General features: G+C 39.1%; 1 protein-coding gene across 1 annotated transcript; it reads left to right on the plus strand.

The window, feature by feature from the left end:
- Positions 1-12,321: 12,321 nt before the first annotated feature.
- Positions 12,322-21,119, plus strand: spag6 (sperm associated antigen 6). Its single transcript, XM_070553441.1, is given in 15 exon segments — positions 12,322-12,392; positions 13,329-13,385; positions 16,640-16,727; positions 17,018-17,137; positions 18,758-18,811; positions 19,964-20,137; positions 20,215-20,225; positions 20,227-20,256; positions 20,258-20,345; positions 20,413-20,584; positions 20,587-20,603; positions 20,677-20,793; positions 20,858-20,892; positions 20,894-20,979; positions 21,031-21,119. Coding segments are annotated over 15 exon segments (1,209 nt in total).
- The last annotated feature ends 1,064 nt before the right edge of the window (positions 21,120-22,183 follow it).

The following is a 22,183-nucleotide window of genomic DNA, read 5'->3' on the forward strand; positions in this document are numbered from 1 at the left end:
TAATAATAATAAGTTGGAAAGTGTTCAGTCGGAGCATCAGAAGTTTGTACAGAACCAGAAAAGCGCGCGAGGTTAAACTGTAGCTGCAGTGGATTCAGATTCTGCGTGTAAATAAAGACAAAATGCATATTTAATCAGCGATTACGTTATTCTCTATTTTTGTCTTTCCTTTCTGTTTGGAGAGAAGGACTGGAGCTCCTGCTGTTATCGCAGATGTTTTGATGTGTCTGTTTTCTGTATTTGTACGTATGAACAACTTTCTGTATTGTTGCTGTTGCACAGTAAAAACATCTAAATAAAACATTTTACACTTATGGATAAAACTGCTTATTTTAGTGCGTTTTTGTTTATCTGGTGCTCGTGCACGAACAAAAACCCCGAATAAAGGAATCTGTGAAAAGGCCAGACGGCGCACAGCAGCGCCAGATGTCCTTTTTGCACAGAAATTAGGAGTGCAGGTCTGAACAGAGCGAAATAACAAAATGCGGTTTGATGCGCAAAAACTACCCGGAAAAGAAAGGAACTGTGGAAAAGTACATGAATGTGAACATCTCCCTTTCATATATCACTTTTTATTCAGAATAATGTAAATATTGGTTTTTGTTTCGCTTGTTAAGCCTTTAAAGTTCACCGCATATGCGTTTAAACCGTAAAACAAAACAACACATAGGATCTACTGAAGGTATAACATCAGATTTACTGTTTTCTCTTGTTTAATTATGTATTATTATGCTTTAAACGACATAAAAATGTTCATGCGTGTTATTTGTATTTCTTTCTTTGCGGCAACCTGAATCAAGACTGAACAGGATGTGATGGAGAACAGAAGGATCCGGTTTAATTTGTAATGAAAGAAAGGCAACATCATGGATTTAAAAAATGTAGATTTTCTGCTATTTTATCGAGTTGTTATTGGTTTAATCCCCTGAAAAAATAATAATCTGTTTTTACAAGAACAAAAAACATCTTTAAATAAAATGATGTTTTCGATTGTGATGCAAAAACATATTAAGCACTCTGAGCATTTTTTGACCAGTTTTTTCTTGTATTTCTATGCTGTCACTTTAAAAACGTATTTCTTTAGTTATTAGATTAAATTATTTAAGCAGCATATTAAAACAAATATTTGAACTTTGGCTTCTCTGCACTAGGTGATTTTATTCAGTTTAGCCCCATGTCCTTATTTTTAATCTATTGTTCTATTTCATAGGCCTATACAGTTCTGAATTACCAGTTGTTCTTAAACAGTTTGTCATTTTATGTTTGTGAGGTGCTGTAATCCCAGATAAAAGTGAAAATAAAAATCACATCAAACAAAAACTTGAGTCTCAAGGGATTAAATTAGATAAACGTCCTCCAGAGAAGATCAACAGAGACTAAACGCATCAGAATAGCCTACTATGTCACTTATAGTTACATGGTTTCAAAACTTTAGTTTTTTTAAATATATTTTGTTTAACATTTAAGAAAGCATGAAATTTTTTTACTTATGTGTTATATAGCCAATATATATATATATATGATTTTTTTAACAATATAAATATGGTTAGAACCTGGGTAACCAAGTCACATTTTATACTAAAACACTTCTGTTGATTGTTTCTTCCATTTCAGTTATGAAAGTCCAGTAGTAAAAAAAAAGTTTTATTATTTATTCATTTTTAGATTATCTTTCTCTGCAGGTCAGAGAGAGAAAGCAACTAAAAGAAAAATAAGCAAAATTGCATCCAGTATAGCCTACTATATATTTATGTTGTGATGCGATGTGGGGCAGGGCATGCAGCCCTGGTGTGCAGGCAATGATTGCAGCGATGAGGACAGTGGAGCTTAAAATGGGTTGTGAGCAAGGCCGGATTAACCATACGGGCAACTGGGCAATTGCCTAGGGGTCCATGAACTCTAAAGGGCCCAGGGCAGCAAGGGCACGAGCAAAATACTGTATCTGTAATCTCGCGCTTTATATTAAACTAGGGTGACCATACATCCTCTTTTCCCTGGACATGTCCACTTAAAGGCCTGTGCAGAGCAGCTCTGTGGGATTCTGCAGCACCTCTTCAACCTCAGCCTGGCCCAGGAGAAGGTTCCAGTCCTGTGGAAGACATCCTGCCTTGTTCCAGTTCCAAAGAAAACTCGCCCATCAGTCAATGATGACTGCAGACCGGTTGCCCTGACATCCCACATCATGAAGGTCCTGGAGAGACTCCTGTTGGTCCACCTGAATAAGCAAACTAGAACATGTCAGGACCCGCTGCAGTTTGCTTATCGCCATGGAGTTGGAGTTGAAGATGCCATCATCCAGCTGCTTCAACCAACCCACTGTCATCTAGACAAAGTAGGCAGCACTGTGAGGGTCATGTTCTTTGATTTCTCCAGTGCATTTAACACAATCCAGCCTGATGTACTTTGCCAGAAACTCCTGAAGACACGGGTGGGGCTCTCAACGATCGCCTGGATTAAAGACTGTAAAAAATGACTGTGAATTACACAGTAATTTACTTTGTTTCTGTAAAGTAACTCACTGTGAATGTATTTAAAGTAAAATACTGTATAATTGACAGTAACTGTTGCAATACTGTATAAATCACAGTAATAAATGCTATACTGTAAAACTTCACAGCAGACCAAGTTCTACTGTAGTAAGTCACAGTAATATAATCACTACTGTAAGAAACAAAGCAAAATTTTACAGTAGAGTGAAAATACTGCATAAATTATGGTAATACATGCAATACTTTAAAAATTCACAGCATACCAAGTTCTACTGTAGTAAGTCACAGTAATATCATCACTACTGTAAAAAACAAAACAGGACTTTACAGTAATGGGAAATAATTGTATAAATCACTGTAATAAATACAATACTGTATAAATTCACGGCAGATCAAGGTCTACTGTAGTAAGTCACTGTAATATCACCACTACTGTAAAAAACAGAGAAAGAAATTACAGTGGTGTGAAATAATTGCATAAGTTATAGTAATGAATGCAATACTGTAGAAATTCACAGCAGACCAAGTTCTACTGTTGTAATTCACAGTAACATATTCACTACTGTCAAAAACAGAGAAAGAAATTACAGTAGTGTGAAATTACTGCATAAATTATGGTAATACATGCAATACTTTGAAAATTCACAGCATACCAAGTTCTACTGTAGTAAGTCACAGTACTATCATCACTACTGTAAAAAAACAAAACAAGACTTTACAGTGATGTGAAATAATTGTATAAATCATTGTAATAAATACAATACTGTATAAATTCACAGCAGATCAAGTTCTACTGTAGTAAGTCACTGTAATATCATCACTACTGTAAAAAACAGAGAAAGAAATTACAGTGGTGTGAAATAATTGCATAAGTTATAGTAATGAATGCAATACTGTAGAAATTCACAGCAGACCGAGTTCTACTGTTGTAATTCACAGTAATATAATTACTACTGTAAGGAAAAATGCAAAAATTAACAGTAGTGTAAAATTACTGCATAAATTATGGTAATACATGCAATACTTTATAAATTCACAGCATACCAAGTTCTACTGTAGTAAGTCACAGTAATATTATCACTACTGTAAAAAACAAAACAAGATTTTACAGTGGTGAGAAATTTCACAATGACTTATTGTGTACTGGATAAAAACATACTGCAGAAATTCACAATAATAATATAACAGTAACATGTGTACCATAGGGAATTGCAGTACCTATTACAGTACTGTAGAAATTCACAATAATATATTGGGGGCGATGGTGGCACAGGAGTTAAGTGCTCGCCTCGCAATCGGAAGGTCGCAGGTTCGAGACCCGCTCAGTCTGTCGCCGTCGTTGTGTCCTTGGGCAAGACACTTAACCCACATTGCCTGCTGGTGGTGGTCGGAGGGACCGGTGGCGCCAGTGCTCGGCAGCCTCGCCTCTGTCAGTGCGCCCCAGGGCAGCTGTGGCTACATTGTGGCTCATCCCCACCAGTGTGTGAATGTGTGTGTGAATGGGTGAATGACTGATTGTGTTGTAAAGCGCCTTGGGGGGTTCCAGGACTCTAGAAGGCGCTATATCAAATACAGGCCATTTACCATTTACCATTTTAAAGCAACATATTATTTATTGTTGTAATAACATGTAAAGTACTTTAAAAGCTCACAGTAACCATTACAGTATACTGTTGAAATTCAGTTACATATTGTGCACTATAGAAACCTCAACCAGCTGTAAAATGTCACAGTAACGTACTGTCACGTACTGTGTAAAACTACAACCAAAGGTAATTTCAGAGTGATATCGTGTACTTCGGGAAATCACATCAAGCAACATGATACTGTAAAAATTCACAGTAATTGTTTTAATTGTACAATGTATTTTTAAGTAATTATAGCAACCAGTGCATTACTGTAAAGATTTGCAGTAACATCATATATAACCAATGGGTATAGCCTCTCCCTGGGCTGCCACCTTACGGTGGTGGAGGGGTTTGAGTCTCCCAATGATATAGGAGCTAAGTTGTCTGAGGCTTTATGCCTCTGGTAGGGTCATCCATGGCAAACAGTTTCTAGGTGAGGGATGAAAGAGAAGCCTGAAGACCTCTTATGATGAATAATTTCAATGGAAACTGTGTTCCCTTGCTCGGACGTGGGTCACTGGGGCCCCCCTCTGGAGCCAGGCCTAGAGGTGGGGTACATTGGCGAGCCCGGCCGGGCACAGCCCGAAGAGGAAACATGGGTCCCCCTTCCCATGGGCTCACCACTCGTGGGAGGGGCCAAAGGGGTCAGGTGCAGTGTGTGACAGGTGGTAGTCGAGGGTGGGGGACCTTGGTGGTCTGATCCTCAGCTACAGAAGCTGGCTCTTGGCACATGGAATGACGCCTCTCTGGTGGGGAAGGAGCCTGAGCTGGTGTGTGAGGTTGAGAGATTCCAACTAGATATAGTCGGCCTCACCTCAACGCATGGTTCTGGCTCTGGAACCAGTTTGCTTGAGAGGGGTTGGACACTCTACCACTCTGGAGTTGCTCCCACTGAGAGGCGCCGAGCAGGGGTATGCAGGGCATACTAGTTGCCCCCATCTTGGTGCCTGTACGTTGGAGTTTACCCCGGTGAATGAGAGGGTAGCCTCCCTCCGCCTACGTGTGGAGGGACAGGTTCTGACTGTGGTCTGTGCTTATGCACCAAACTGCAGACTACCCACCCTTTTTGGAGACCTTGGAGGGGGTGCTGGAGAGCGCTCCTTCCGGTGACTCCCTCATTCTGCTAGGGGACTTTAATGCTCACGTGGGCAACAACAGTGAGACCTGGAGAGGTGTGGTTGGGAGGAAGCCCCCCCCCCGATCTGAATTTGAGTGGTGTTTTGTTATTGGACTTCTGTGCCAGTCATGGATTGTCCATTATGAACACCATGTTCAAACATAAAGGTGTCCATATGTGCTCTTGGCACCACGATACCTTAGGCCTCAGCTCGATGATCGACTTTGTTGTTGTTTCATCTGACCTGCAGCCACATGTCTTGGACACTCGGGTGAAGAGATGGGCGGAGCTGTCAACTGACCACTACCTGGTGGTGAGTTGGCTCAGATGGTGGGGGAGGATGCCAGTCAGACAGGCAGGCCCAAACGTATCGCAAGAGTATGCTGGGAACGCCTGGCAGAGTCTCCTGTCAAAAAGAGCTTCAATTCCCATCTCCAATTGATAGAGGCCTCTTCACAAGCCAACAGGCAACGTTTCAAACAATTTGGTTTATTCCTATGGAAATGGCGGCACTTGGAACCCGAAATGTGGTTGTTAGAAGCCCCGCCTTTCAGGAAGTAGGAGCCCGGTTGGGACCGAACACACATCTACACGCTCGTCTCGGGCCTCTGAACAACATATTTAATTTTCAAACCCAAGCAACTTTTAGAATTATGTTGTGTCCATACATTTTTTCTAACCCAGAAGGTCTGAAAGGCCAAAGGCTTGAGATCTTCTGATTTTCTGGATTTCAAATGGCCAATTAAACTAACCACTAGGATAAGGGTTATTATTCCATAAGATTATTGTAAAGCGACCCCTGGGGATCATCTGACACGAGTTTTGAGTCCGTGGGGTCAAAGGTGGCTACATAGTGGCCAAAAAGCAGTTGATTGAAATTTTAAATGACAAAATGGAGGGAAAATGAATAACTCCCAAACTTTTTGACCTAAGGAGCTGAAATGTTAATGTCTAGATTGTGGTGCTCGAGCCATACACTGTGCAAATTTTTAGACTCACAGCACCTTGGGAAGTGTCAAAAGTCACAGAGGTCAGCAATCAGAGTGGCCTTTTGGCCTGCTTTTGTCTAACAACTCAACACAACTCACGCGTTGAGATATAAACATGAAATCTGAGTATGTTGCTTATCAAACGGACTTTACCCGCATATCTCGGTGAAGTTATGATGGGACCTCTAGGGGTCTGCTAAACTTTTTTACTGGTTTTATATGTTTTTATTTTTATTGTACAGCACTTTGGTGGCATGTTTCATGCCTGTAAGGAGCTTTCTAAATACTGATTGATCGATAAGATCATTCTAAAGCAACCCCTGGGGATCATCTGACCTGAGTCTGGGGTCAAAGGTTGCTGCGTGGCAGCCAAAATGTATTTATTTGAAATTTGAATTTAGAAAATGGTGGGAAAATGAATAACATTAAAACTATTTGACCTATGAGGCTGAAATTTGTGTAGAATAGAATAGAATAATCCTTATGTCCCACAATGTGGATATTGAGTCATAGCAGCTAGTTTGTAAAGTAAATGTTTTGCTCCAAGTTAAATATTCAGATTACAAACTAAATATGTTGGTGTGACCTAATTATTTAATTTGTAAAATAAACTTTTAAGTCTAAATTAAATATTTGGCTTGTAATATTAATATTTAGTTGGAAACTTTAACATTTATAAATGTATGAATAATCATGGTGAAAATATTACTTAGAAAAATGAACCACCTATTTTTACCTTCTGCTAGTTTATCTTAATTGCTGCAAAAATTATGTTTGATTTTAAATGGCACCACACAGATATGTACAGAAATACAAATTATTAATACTTTAAACTATCATTCACAGCATTTTAACCTATTAACATTTTAATTATATTTCAGTTGATTGCATTTTACTTCTTCCACCAAGTCTCAGAATTAGTTTTCTGAATTATACCGTACCAATTATCATTTTTTCTACAGTCTTTGTATTAAACCCAGTTACTAGGAACTACTTTTTCTTCTGCTTTCCACAGAACAACTCATTAACTATTCAGGAAAACGGTCAGATCGGATAGATAATGATATTAACTGCATTTTGCGATGTAGGTGATGACTAACATGCAGTTATTGTGTTATTTATAAATGGTGTATTTTTACTGGTAATTCATCTCGAGTCCCAGTATTCATGCGCTCATGCCCGGGAAAGCACCTGGCTCACGTGATCACCATCAGTGAGCGGTTCCAGCTGTAGCCAGCGCCGTAAGAACGCCGCTGCGCCGCTCATTGGTCCAGCCGACAATTGCGCGGCAGTCTTTGGCGGTGTTCTAACCGGTTCTAACCGAACAGCTGCAAGAAAGATAAAGAACTGGAGGAAAGAACTTCAGCTGCAGGAATAAAGGGATTCGCAACGTTCTCCAGTCTGCTGCAGGACAACGAAGACTGTTTTCTCGACGTAGATGCGTGGAGCATTGCATGTAAGTGCCCTTTCTCTTTACTGACTTTTAGTCTAACATTGCTTGCTCATAAGACTAGTCACCGATATTTGAGGAAGGAAAAGTTTGAGTAAACTGCCGTTCTGGTTCAAAATGTCTTACACGTGTACTGTTTGTAAATTCAAAACTGTGTCAACTCCCGCATTTATTCGACATGTTAAAATGCACAGCAATGTCGCTAACATTAGATTTCACTGTGGCTATATGCAAATTGTCCTTCTGCTTTTTCAACAGTAATTGCTCTTCAAACGCATATGTACAGAGTCCATAGCAAACGCAAGGACATGCTTTGACCTGCAAATTTGAGGGGTGCACACTTTATTGCATAATGAACTACATATGGAAAAGACTGCACTGCAAAAACTGATTTCTAAAAAAGTAAAAACACTCATTTTATGATCCAGATTTTCTAGTTTTGAGTAAAAAAAATCTGCCAGAGGTAAGCGGTAAGAGGTAAAAAGTTGCTTGGCTTGAATTTGTAAAACTAGCAAATAAATTGATTGTTTTTTGACTTAACTTGAGCAAAACCTTGCGAGATTTCATAACTGCTGCCTTTTAACCACGAACTGCTTTAAATTCCCTCCAAATTGACGGTCAATCGAAACAATGGAAAATTTGCAATAAGTACTGGAACAGAGCACGTTGCTATCTTTTGCCGCTGACCGCTCCTGCATGTCGCCTACCGTGGGTCGAATCCTTAATAAACACTAGAAATCCAAGAGGCCTTTGCAGCGCTTTGCTGCCCGGGCCTAATTAAAAGACAACTTACATGTGTTTTTCCTTTTTATTTCTTATTCTAATGCTTTGCTGGAGTATTAGATCGAGAGCAAAAGAATGTGATCAAAGCATCCCTAGTTGCATTTTGCGTTTTGTCCTGTTCTCTCTGAGCCTCAGTGCATATACCAGGGACTGTCTTCTACATTTGCCAATTGTAAAACTTAAAAAGGAGTCTGTTAAGCTGTGTTAAACACAGTTTACTGTGTTTTTATTTATTTTTTTTGTAAAAAGTTTAATTGTGCATTTTGTTCATCTCAATTCATCAGGTTACAACAACTCCTGCCGATGCAGAGGAACAGTTCGTCCTCCCAAGCACCCCAAGGCTCATCGCACTTGGTAAAACTGTCATTTAGTAAAAGCAGATATAGAGAAAAATAAATCTTAAGTTGACATTAAGACTAGTGAGGAAGTGTCATTACTGCAGTGCCCAGGGAGAACATTCCAACACTGACTTGGTTGGTTGGGGATGAGACAATGATCATCCCCAGCCAACCTCCTGCCCACTCAGCCACTGCAACACTTTGCCAGGAAAGAGGGTTTGCGAAGCAGATCGCTCACGAAATTCGTGCGCTGCCTGCTTTTCCTCTGTTCACATCAGGCGCAAAGTTTTCCTTCGCAATCAACAAGCGCTTCTGCTCAGCTGTTGCATTTCTTTTTTTAACTCTATGTTTAGCAGGTACTAGCCCCCATTTACTGCTCTTTTCCTGTTTAAACACACCCCTGCGTGTCTTTGCTGTTCTGTGTGTGCGCGTGCGCACACCCTACCTATTTTTATATCTTCGGAAACTGCGCCGGTCCTGCTCAGCTCTTGTGTAATTAGACCAATTCCTTTAAAATTGGGTTCGTAAATAACTTGGTGTTTTTGGTATGAAACAATGCTACTGTATATATTTATCTTTGAATTAAACGTATTTGTTTATCTAAGCAAAACAGGTTCTCCCCCTCCCCATAGTTCAGCCTACACTGCGGGAATGGGTGTGTTTAATTTTCATCTCTAGTCTGTTTAGATAAACAAATATGATTGCATTTATCAATCTGTGTTTTGTTTGAAAACTAGCTTTATTTTGTTAAATTTCATGGCCTGCCTCTTCTGTCTTTGACTTCCTGTCAGAACTGATGCAGCTCCCTTTCATAAAAAATAGAGCACACGCCAAAACAATTGCCACATGGCGTGAGCCTTCCCAGTGCTTCGCAGCTGCTGTGAACGACACCATAAGTCAACAAGGGCGCCGAATAGAAGCGCTCTTTGTTCCACGATGCTTAGCATCACTTCTGTGTCTGATGTGAACTATGTATCAGACATTACTTATTTGTAATTCAATTGTTGTTTTATATTTGATTATTGCAGGAGACACTATGTGGTCTGCGAACAAGTGGATGCTATCCATAGAGGGCAGAGTTGTAATCCCATACCGGATTTTACAACTGCCTTGGCTGTCCTGTTTGCCAGTTTCTATGTATTCAACATAGAATATCAGGTGGAAGCAGTCACAACACTGGAATTCGTTCAGAGGTATTGCTAATAACATTCTAACTTAACTTTGAGCTACAATTAAATTCAAGTTTATTTACAAATATTTAGAAAAATCTTAGAACTCTTCATAGTGCTGAAAGAATAGTAATTTAAAATTAGAACAGTCGGACAATAACTAAAATCATTTGCTCATACAAATATGTTCATTCAGGACAATAAACGCTGTAAGTCTAAATATCCAATCGGCGCCGAAATCATTTCTATGTTTTAGCTGCACCTTGACTCTAAAGCTGCTATTCGTAATCTGCAAAATAAACTAGCTTACTCACTCAGAACTCTCACCCCTCCCATCAAGTAGCAGTCCTAGGCCATGCCCCACTGAGGAAGTGCGGTGATGTTCTGCTGCAAAATGTGCTACAGGCATAATGAGTCATGGAGCCACGTACATGCAGAAGTCTGTTTGTCGGGTGGGATTGTTTAATCATTGGTTTTGGACCAATCCATGTTTTTGGCTGAAGTTTAGACAAAAGAACCACTTAATTATTTATGTTTTTCTTTAATCTCCACAAAATATTTCTAAGAATGTTGTGTTAAAATGTTAATAGGCATGAAAAAATCTGTTAGATTACTTATTTTGCAGATTAAAGATAGCAGCTTTAAATTTCTTATCCTTTCAAGTTGATTTCTATAAGCTTTTTGATCTGTTCTGAGAGGACTTTTGTTATGATGATGTGCTCACCAAACTGTCCATAAGTTATATTAACCTATATTTTCATTTCTATTAGGTTCCTTGCCAGGATCAATCCATATTCCATCAAGTGCACAGCCAAGGTCCAGACGAGCAGAAAAACTGGCAGAACTGTGAAGAGAAAGACAACGGATATAAATCCACGCATCGTTTCATTCATGAACGCCTTCTCTGCATTTGACTGGCAAAACAGCTAGCTTAAGGTGAGGTTCTGATACTGGTCACTACATCTATGAAGATGGGTTTGGTCTTTATTTGTCAAAAGTAGCCTAAACATATGGAGCCCATTAGGGGACATGAGCAACAAAAATATTGTGCGTACCAGTAATTTTCTCGTGCGCACAATTTAATAACTTGTGCGTAAGAGATACTTTATCATCAGCTAATAAAAGTTAAAAGCCAGATGTTTTTGTCAAAAATTGGAATAGACTTTAATCATGAGTTGTTGTAAGATCCACATCCCTACTGGCTATATTATTAGAATTATTCTCACAATCTATGACCTAATGCTTGGATGTGACCAGAGGGCTCATGCTGTAGGCTATGTGCGTTTGTAACAGATCATAGTCTTGGATTTGGAACTACAAAAACAAAGAAAAACGCTGAAATGAGGAAAAGCTGGCCAGAGAAATGGAATGTGCAACATTCCTTGGCACCCCTGGCTACTTTATGCAAAGAAACTTCATCTTCACTCATCACTACAGTTAATGGCATGCTACACTTGTAACGGGGTTGGGCGATTTGTATAATTTTTCCAACCTCCAATTGTCAGTCCAATAACTGACGATAGACGATACATTCGCAGATGTGTCTCTGAGCAACATACAGGGTATCCGCGGGTCCTTAAAAAGTCTTAAATTTGCTTTTCCAAATTTAAGGCCTTGAAAATCCTTAAAAATGACAAATAATCCTTAAATACAGTTTCCAAAGGTCTTAAATTACCAAAGACCCAATAAACAAGATTATTTTATTTCTATAAAAATGTTCGTGAATTTCTAGTTGGTGTTCAGCATTTTTTGTGTATGATATTGGCGTAAGCGGAACCGTACACATTCAGCTGGTTGTGAAAGGGGGCTATTTTTAGATGAGCACATTAGCTGGTTAAGCTAGTGGGAGCTTGCGCCATGGGGAAGTGCAAGTTTAATGGTAACTGGATGGCTAATCCCACGTTCGCGACGTGGTTAGCACCGGTTCCAAGCAATAGCTGGAAATAATAGCTTAAATTTAATTTTAAAAATAGCTTAAATTTGGTCAAAGTGGCCTTAAAAAAGGTCTTAAAGTCTTAAATTTGGCTCCCTTAAACCTGCAGATACCCTGAACATAATCATGCACCGATTGAATTGCGAACAAAAAAGAAGCCCAATCATGGATATTTTAAATGGAAGCACAGTGCATAGATGTTTGATGGAAGAGAAATTTATATTCTTCCTACTTATTGTTTAATTTTGTATCTGGTCGAGTGTACGTCACAACGGTTGTTATAAACACGTTTATAGTGTTATAAAGAAGCCTCATCTTTGTTTCCCTGTGGCGCACACCATTGTGGTATTTTATTTTACTTAAATATTTTCTTGTTTTAACATAGGCGTTTGCACCTGGGCGCATTAGTGACTTAGCAGGACAAAATGAAGGGAGTGAAGCATCCTGTCAGAGACATTGAGGATCTTTGTGTCTCTGGGAGGAAGCGGAGCCACAAGTGAGCCTCGTGAGGAGAATGGCGAACCTTATTGCAAAGCCAAATGCTACGGCTTTTTACATTACATTAGTGGTTATTTTGGTCTTGATAATGTCGACAATAATATCGTTTATTGTCAATAATTTGTTGAACAGCATTCCAGGTCAAGATGAACCTTAAATTAAATGAACCATGCAAGGAGAAATTCTTGGGGAAAAGATTTTTATTTTCACACAGGGATTAAGGATGGGTGCCGAATAGAGTTGGCTATCGATTCAAATTTCAAGAGTCGATTTGATTAAGATTCTCAAGATTTAGAACCGATTATTGCAATTCAGTTCAATTTGCTATATCCATTCAGGTCAGTGAACTCTTCTTTTTTTTTTTTTTGCTGTTACCTGACTATGTAGTTGTGCAGTATATTAAAATAGTAACATTCAACAACAAACTAATGAAATATTAGCAGTTTAAAATGGCTGTAAGGCCCAATCTCTCTCTCTCTCAGAATGTAACTTTTCACAAACAAGCTGTCTGAATCAGCAAACTGAACCAGGAACAGCCAACAGAAGATGTAAGATGTACACACAAATGCATCAATGGAACACAAACCTAGGGCATTATGAACAATAAGAAAGTAAGAATCCATCCAAAAGCTATGTGCACACACACACACACACACAAACACACTTATTTTTTAATTTTTATACTGGCCACACTAAACACAAATGCTTTTTAACCATATTTGTCAGATATATTTTTTGGCTTGAACAGCTTCAGGGTTGACCTTCCCTTAAATGTAATCATTTGGTCCAAGAAAATGTCCATGTCTGGACCACAGATGGCTGGGATACGTGGAATATTCATTTGTGTTGCGCTCCTTGACTTCCATTGACTTCACATTCCCTCTTCATCTGTCTTAATTAGCTGAGTTTTTTATTGTGATTGTTTTATTTTCAGGATGTTGCTGTGGAGCAGCCCTACAGAACTGATGGACTGGGTGAGGGACCCTAAGAGGCAAGAAGTCTGTACCTAGAGTACACATTTTTTTTACATTGCGTTATATGGAAAAATAGTGTTTTTTTGTTGACATGTCAATGCCACTGTTTTGACTGTTTTAAGGTTAATGAGGTTCGTAATATTGCAATATGTTCACAACATGTTCTAGAAACACGATGGTGATCATGTATCATTATTTATCTGGATACTTCTATCCATTGTTTTAAGTAGTTTTTGTGTTCTTTGAATACACAAATGTAAATGTTCACAGCATGTATACAAAAATGTTGACATGTTATTGCCTGTTTTTATATATATGGCTATGGCTAGTTATATTGTAATGTGTGTACAACATGTTCTAAGAACTTAATGATGATTATACTTTTTTGCCAATGTTATCTGTGGATATTTATATCCATTGTTATAGAAATAAATGGGCAAATGTAACTTTTGTTGTCCTAATTTATTTAGTAAGATACAGCATAACATAAATCAAAAGAACACCTGCAATATTTTAACTTTAAAAGACAGTAATGCAATTTTTACTATACAGTTAAAGTACTATTTTTAGCCAAAAATACTAAACTTGGAATTTACTGTTTTTTCATTTATAGTTAAAACACCAATGGTGTAATCACAAGCGCAGCAATTGAAAAATTAAATTTATTTTACAGTGAAACATGGTAGCAAAATTAGTTAATTTATAATTGCAGTAATCCTACTGTAAAAAGGGAAATTCATGCAGTGTTTTGAAGTACGGTTACAATAACAGTACTTTTACATAAACAGTAAAGCACTGTGTGTAGTTACAATTAATTTTGCAGTTATCCCAATATTACTGTAATATAAACAGTAATATATAAAATGTACTGTGTTAGATTTTGAAGTTAAAATAATGTATACTATAACAAAACATACAGTAATTGTTAGTTACTGTGTTCAGTTCTTTAGTTACAATACTGTATTTTTTTTTACAATAACTTACTGGTTTATTACTGTGAATTTTACAGTGTGTTTGTTATTTAATTTTCATAGTTACAATCACGTTACTGTAATATATACAGTGATACACAATATTTACTCTTTAATTTTACAGTAAGTCACTGCCATAACACATACAGTAAGTGTTAATTACAGTGTTCAGTTCTACAGCTACAATACTGTATTTTTTTTTACAATAACTTACTTGTCAATTGCTGCCGGTTAATTACTGTGAATTTCACAGTTGGCTTGTTATTTAATTTTACAGTTACAACAATGATACTGTAATATAAAAACCAGTACATGATATTTACTGTGTTATATTTTACAGTAAATAAATAATACTGTAATAGTACATACAGTAAATGTTAGTTACTGTGTTCTGTTCTACAGCTACAACACTGTAATTATTTTTACAATAAACTTACTTGTCAATTGCTGCCGGTTAATTACTGTGAATTTCACAGTTTGTTCGTTACATATACCTGACAAACAGACCACAGTTTGTGAGGTTGAAGAACTGCACATCAAACCAGGCCATCAGTCACATTGGAGCACCACAGGGGACTGTACTCTCTCCATTCCTTTTCACCCTGTACACCTCAGACTTCCAGTACAAATCGGAGACCTGTCATCTACAGAAATACTCAGATGACTCTGCAGTTGTCAGGTGTATCAGAGATGGACAGGAAGCTGAGTACAGAGAGCTGGTGGAGCGCTTTGTGGCATGGTGTGGAAACAATCATCTGACCTTGCTTGAACAAAACAAAGGAGATGCTTTTAGACTTCAGAAGAAACAGGGTGGAGTTAAACACTGTTTCCATCATGGGAGAAGAAGTGGAGGTGGTTGAGGAACACAAATACCTTGGAGTTCACCTGGACAACAGACTGAACAGCCAAGCCGTTTACAAGACACAGCAGACTGCACTTCTTGAGGACGCTTAGGTCCTTCAGTGTCTGTAGCAAGATGCTGCAGATCTTCTACAAGTCTGTTGTTGAGAGTGTAATCTCTTCAGCCATCGTCTGTTGGGGTAGTAGCATCAGAAGCAGGGACCTGAAAAGGCTCAACAGCCTAATAAAAAAGGCTGGTTCTGTTCTGGGGACGACTGTGGAACCACTGGAGGAGATCATGCAAAGAAGGATTCTCCAGAGAATCAAGAAAATGATGGACAACCCTGAGCATTCTCTTCACAAGACTGTTCGACAACGGAAGAGTGTCTTCAGTCAGAGGCTTCTTCAGTTTGGCTGTAACACTGACCGCTACTGGAGATCCTTCCTGCCAACAGCCATTGTAATATACAACAACTCTTTGACGACTTGATTATTATTATTATTCTGAGCTACTACAGCAATCAATTCCCCTCTGGGATTAATAAAGTATTTTTGAATTTAATTGAATTGAACACGGGTTTTAAAGGGAGGGTTGTCGGTTTTAGGCTTGTGTGGTTTTTAATATTAACGTTATAAATAAAGGTTGTTGTTGTTGTTGATTAAAACCCTGGGACTCTGTGATTACTGGAAGGTTCTGACGAGGAGGACAACATTTTTGTCCCTGCAACCCCCACTCGATTTTACAATATGGACGGTCAATTACACATCCAGTTAAAAATTATAAAATTAATTAATAAATAAACAAATGAATAAATTACATTTAAAAAATTGCTTTAGCCCATACAAAGCCATATTGTTTGTCTCACATGGTTTTAATAAAATATGAATAATAAAAATAAAACAAATGGACACACACGAGTAAATGACTTGGTGTCAGAGGTCAGCGACGTTTCTGGCCCATGCTTGTTTCAGCAGGACTTGGTGAGTCTGTGGTTGTAGAAGTGGGCATAAAAGTCAAGAAAGTAATGTTATCTTCTGGAAAGTTCCAGCTCCGCTCACCCACGCCTGTTATTTCGGCCAAACTATTTCAGTTTCTCACTTCTGTTTTCATTTGAATCTGCTAATATAGACGTCACCAGAGCGCGCGACACGTCCACTTTTTTCTTGGGAACAAAAGAGATGCAGAGCAGAGATGTGCATCGGCGGTCTCACTCTGAGCAAAAGCAGCAAAACCATGAACTCAGAGAAAACTGAGCCAGAGCGAGCGCTCTTCTTTATAATAAACAGTCTTTGTTGATGATTCGCAAACGCTCTGCTTCCCGGAGGTTGTCATGGCAACGTCCAACAACTCGACGTTTTTTTTAAAGAATGCGCTTCAGAAACTGCCTGGAAACCCGGAACAGATTAGTTTGAGTGGATAAAGCGACTTTAAATTTGTCTCATTTTTATTTTTAAACCAGGATCACAATGAGCTCGCGGCAAATGCTCCCAGGTGAGACTCCAGCCGTTCACCTGCAGAAGAAACGAGCCACCTTAACTCAATCATCTGTACAGGCTTTGAGAAGCAACAGTGTTGCTGCTCTGGCTAGCAGACCACAAAACACAGAAATCCTCATAAATGCAGATAAACTAAAATAATAATAATAACAATAATAACAACAATAATAATAACAACAACAACAACAACAACAACAATAATAATAACAATAATAATAATAATGACAATAACAATAAAAACAACAACAATAATAATAATAATAATAATAATAATAATCTCTTCTCTCCCCTCTCTCCTGTGATAACCCTGCTGCGTCCCCTGATGCTGATGACGTCACCAGCATCCAGGCTGCAGTTCTGGCTCTCATCGGGCTGGCCGACCAACACCAGAGAGCCTGGCTGAGGCTGTGGTGTTGGAGGGCATCCTGGCTCAGCTGGTTCTCTCTCTGGGCTCCAAATCCGTACGCATCTCATCCTTCGGAATTATTTATGTCAGCTTTTGTCTCATATTTCACATCTTTAAAAAGACACTATAAAGGAACATGAAGATCGGAGGGTGCTGGGCCCCCCTTAGGGGTCAGGTGCCCTCTGGATGGGATCCAGTAATGGAATATTATCCTGAAGAACACACTTTCTGTATAAGCAATTGTCTTGAGACCTACTTACTTTACATTTTAAAGGAAACATCTGTGCTTTCTAATCCACTGCATTTTCTAAAAAGCACCTCAAGTAAAAATACTTCAAGATTTAGCTAAATGTTAGTTGAATAAATGTATGTTTTACATTGAGTTGTATTTTAAAATACATACTTTAATACTTTTACTTAAATCAGGAAACGTCTTCCACTTTTATGCAACAAATGCTGTTGCTTGGCAGACCGAGAGGGAAGAGCCGCTAGCAAATACACACACAGACTCACAATGGCATTGTGACATCATAATGTACCAGATGACATAATAGCATACCTCTTAGCCAATAGTGGTGGCAGATTTAAATTCAAATACAGTGCAGAATTTTTCCCTGACGACGGCGCAACACTGACAGTTTTAGGCAGAAAATTTGAATTTTATAACCAAGATGCACCGAACTGCCAAATTATTGACTACACGTGTCCGTAGCACGATTAGACACTGCTTTATAGAGTTTATCAGCAAAAAAAAAAAAAAAAAAAAAAAAAAAAAAAAAAAAAAAGTGATTTGGGGGTGACTTGCTCTTTAAGTCATTTTAACTGTAAGTGGAAAAAAGCAAGTTTTCTCATGATGGGTTTTACAAATGTTGTTCCTGGGTGTTCATCAGGTCACTCAAGAGACTTCAACTGATTAAAAACATGTTTTTATTATTTATCTGACAACATTTTTAATTAATTCACTTTTATTCACTTCAAATATTGATTTCTGCAGAATTAAATTTTTTAAAGGAAAAATCTGTAGAACACATGTTTTAAAAGCAATTCCCTTTCACTAAACCTCCTTTATTAAAATAAATAATATTATTGCAATAAAGTATATAAATATAACAGGAGAGATTAAATACAATAAATTACAAAGTAACAGACTTCCTATTGTAAGCAAAACATAAGCTGAGAAAACCACACAGAAAAAAACCGCAGTTCTATAATAATAATCATTATCTATATAAAACCACAGCAAATGTATGACACAAATGTTTGTTTTTTTATCCTGTTCAGTTGCGTTTTTGTTTTATGAAATAAAGCCTTTGGAAGGTGCAGAAATGATTGCTCTGCAGCTTTTCAAACTGTTCTTTAAAAACGTTATTTTGCATGATCTAAATTATGTAAATGTCTTCAGAAAGTGTTGGTTCATTCAGAACGTATGGGCTAAAAGGTAAACGCGGATGTGGATTGCTGGCCCTGGTGTATCATAATGTTGGCGCGGCTGCAGCGGGTTTGGGTGATTAACTCCGGGGCCAATGAGAGTGCACAAAAGTTTGTTCTGCGTGCTGAAACGAGAGAGTCGTTCATTTTGTGTCGGCTCGGTGAGGAAGGCGGGTTTGAATGGGGAGGTGCAGGTGTTTCCGGGTTCTCATCATTCGGTTTTTAATGTTTAATGTTGGGCTTGCAGACCCTGAAGAAGCATCAGCTCTCTGGGAGTGAAGAGTTGAGCACGGCGTCGGCGGTGTGTTTGTTGTTTTGTTGCTCTCATGCATGTTTGCGTCTTTATGGCGTTCTGATGTTTTTATTTATTCATTTTTTACTTATTGCGGGAGAGGTCTAGCATTCATCAATCACGAGGGTTGCTGCTTTGCCGTGGTTTCTGGGTTGTGTCCCGGATTAAAAGGCGCAGCTACCCAGCCCTATAGATCCTTAAGGAGATGACGTCACAGCACGCAATTTGGGACAAGCTCAGCGACGGTGTGGGAGAGAGGTGTGTGTGTGTGTGTGTGTGTGTGAGTGTGTGATATGCATATCAGTGTGTGGTGGTTCCATTTTGTGTTCTACCAGTTGGAGATGGGCTTCAGAAATGTGTTCTGCTTGGTCTGGCCCTGCTGTGATGTCTCCAACTGCAGGGTTGTAGCCTGCTAGCGGCTGGTGATTTGTTTTTCTTTGCATCATTCTAACTTTTCTTGTGCTATAATAAATCTGATTTAATGTACTTCCACGACTCCTGTTTGGGCAATAATGACCCTGTGTGCGTTGTAGTACAGACTTCAAACTTATAATCTGTGAAAAGGAAATTAATGGGAAAAAATAATCAAAAGTTGACAGAATTAATTTGTTTTTACAATATTGATTTGATTTCATTACTTAAAATTAAGATCAGTGATATCTGTGGAAAATTTATCTTCCTGGAAACGGCTTTGAGTTGGGATCAAATGACAAGTTCCCAAAACATTTCTATTAAATGTATGAGTGTTCAATACAAATAAAACAATTTGGAAAAAATCCCAGGCACATAAATGACATTGAAAATTGTTTCCTGCTTTTCTGAGCAGATGAAGCTGAAAAGAACAGCAGTACTTTGTCTTGCAGTGGCCAGAAACATATTATTGGAGCTCCAAATTTAAGAAAATCAAACCTTTAACAGTTTTTATTTTACATAAGTTAGATTTAAAAGATTGAAACATTAAAAAAATCTTCAGATATGATGCAGTTAAGTTTCATAAAGAAACATAAAATTTAGATTTTTGCCTGTGAATAAAGTCTAATCCCCAAATTTTGTTTTTTAAGTTGAGGCAGATTTTTGCAGCTACATTAAATAAAATTGCAACTTTAAATTTTAATGCAGTGTTAAAATCTGATGTGTGAAAATGTTTGTGTGTGTCTCCAGAGGCAGGCGTTTCCGGCCCTCAGCCACATCAGCAAACACTCCGTGAGCCTGTCTGAGATGGTTCTGGAAGCTGAGGTCTTCCCTGCTGCTCTGCTCTCCCTCAGAGATCCGGACGAGTACGTCAGGAAGGATGTCGCCACTCTGTTGATGGAGGTGGCGAAACTCGCACTGGAGGTACTCGCCATTAACTTATAGAAATTGATAATTTTGTAAATACACAGCCTCTGTAACACAGGTGTGTGTGGTTCCAGCTTTCCCAGGTGACTGAACTGGGGTGGGCTAGGAGCCGTGGTAATTCCACGGAAAACTGCGGCTGCCGGGGATCGTGATGCTGGGATATGTGAGTGAGACCCTCGCCATGGCTGTCATCCTCTCTAAGATGGCCGCACCTCCCTGTTGGATACTCTTGGCTCTGTGGATCAGCCTGAGCAGTGTCTCCAGTCCTGCAGGGGGTGCCACAGCTGGCTCTGTGTCTGTCTGAGGAGTCTGAGCAGCACATGAAGGCAGCTACAGTCTGGTCAATTGGTCAGATAGGCTCTCACACCCCAGAGCATGCCAAGGCGGTGGCAACGGCCAACTTGCTACCCCGGCTCCTTGAGCTCTACATGGATGCTGGCAGCTCATGGATCTGCAGGCCAAAGTAAGAGACAGGATGGAGTCGAAGCATCAGTGGAAGCAGTGAAAGGAGTAATGAGAGTAATGATGCCTTTCAGAGTAAGAAGGTCCTGAAGGGGATCCTGCAGAAGTCCACCTCCCCGCAGAGCCTGGAGCCACTTCTCTACGACGCTCGCACCAGCATCCTCAAACACGTCCTCTGCCAGCTCAGCAAGGTGAGTCAAACATGATGATCGATGTGTGCTTAGATCTGTGTTAAACCTCTCCTGGTTCCACAAGGTGCTGCCTCACGACAGCAAGGCCCGTCGGGTGTTTGACCAGTGGAGGACTGGAGAGGGAGGCGGAGCCTGACTCTGAGCTGCAGAAGCACATCAACACCATCACCAGCTGCTTCCCTGAAGGTGAGGGCTGCTTTTAGAGAAGTCTGGTCATTTAAATGTGCTAAATCTCAGAACTTAATGGGACTAGCAGTGGTTACTCACAGGCCATACACACCCACCGACCTGGACAACTCTACTCTTCAGTGCACTCTATCCATTAAATATAATAGTAATAGTAATAAATCCAGTGTCTTAAAACTTGTTAATTTTCAAAATAAAAGCTGTTTAAATCTAAATGGATGTCATCTGCATTTCTGATAATCCACAGTAGATTTAAAAGGCATTGACACATGAAAACATTTACATACAATGTTGCTATTTGTAGTAATTAGCTACTTCCTAATGTAGCCCCCCCCCCACTATACAAAAGGTCAAAGGTCAAGTTCATTGTCAAAGCAGCAGGGGGTATTGATTCTGCTCACTTTCATGTATAACTTGGCTGTTCGGATGAATTGTGGCCAAATCTTTAAAATTAGATCGTTTTCCATTCGGTTACCTGCTTTGAGGCGTTTTCAGTGTTTAGAAAATATTAAAGTCTCCGGCTCTGCAGCGCTCGGTCTGCCCTCTGGCGGCCGCTGCGCACTGCAGCTCCGCTGTGAGCGTGCGTGTAGCAGCTGCAGCTTAAACATGGCGAGTGGCTCTTTGTTTATTGTCTGCTCGCTCTCCACATTGTACTCGGGCAGGGGAAGAAGCTTCGGCCCCTTCGTAGGGGAGAGCGCGGAGATCGGCGTGTCTGCAGCTGCCGCAGCTATTAACCTCTCAGTAAAAATACAAAACATTTTTAAGGCTATTTTTTCCGTTTGTGTAAAATATAAATCCAGTTTTAAACAAACTGTTAAACCAATATTGAGTTTAAATTTGTTCTTTTCAGTAATAAACCTCGTTCTATTCGATCCGAGAACAAGATTCGCATCTGGCGGAAGGATACACTTCCATCACTTACATTAATGACGCAGCATTTATTAACTTTAGCCGTGTTTTATTTTAATAATGTCCAAACTTGACTATTTGCATGTCTACAAGGAGGTAAAGGGCAGAAATGAACGTAAACGAAAAGTTAGCAAAAATAAACAAAATAGTCTTAAGTATGAAATATTAACTCGTAGATGAGCTAAAAACCAACCTTAAAAGCTAAATAAATACACCTAATGGGTTACGTTTTTGTAGAAGGCATTATGTTCTAATAAAGCAATATAAACATATATTCAAACGATTGTAAAAAATT

This window comes from Nothobranchius furzeri, chromosome 7 (assembly GCF_043380555.1).
Source record: "Nothobranchius furzeri strain GRZ-AD chromosome 7, NfurGRZ-RIMD1, whole genome shotgun sequence".
Lineage (NCBI taxonomy): Eukaryota > Metazoa > Chordata > Actinopteri > Cyprinodontiformes > Nothobranchiidae > Nothobranchius > Nothobranchius furzeri.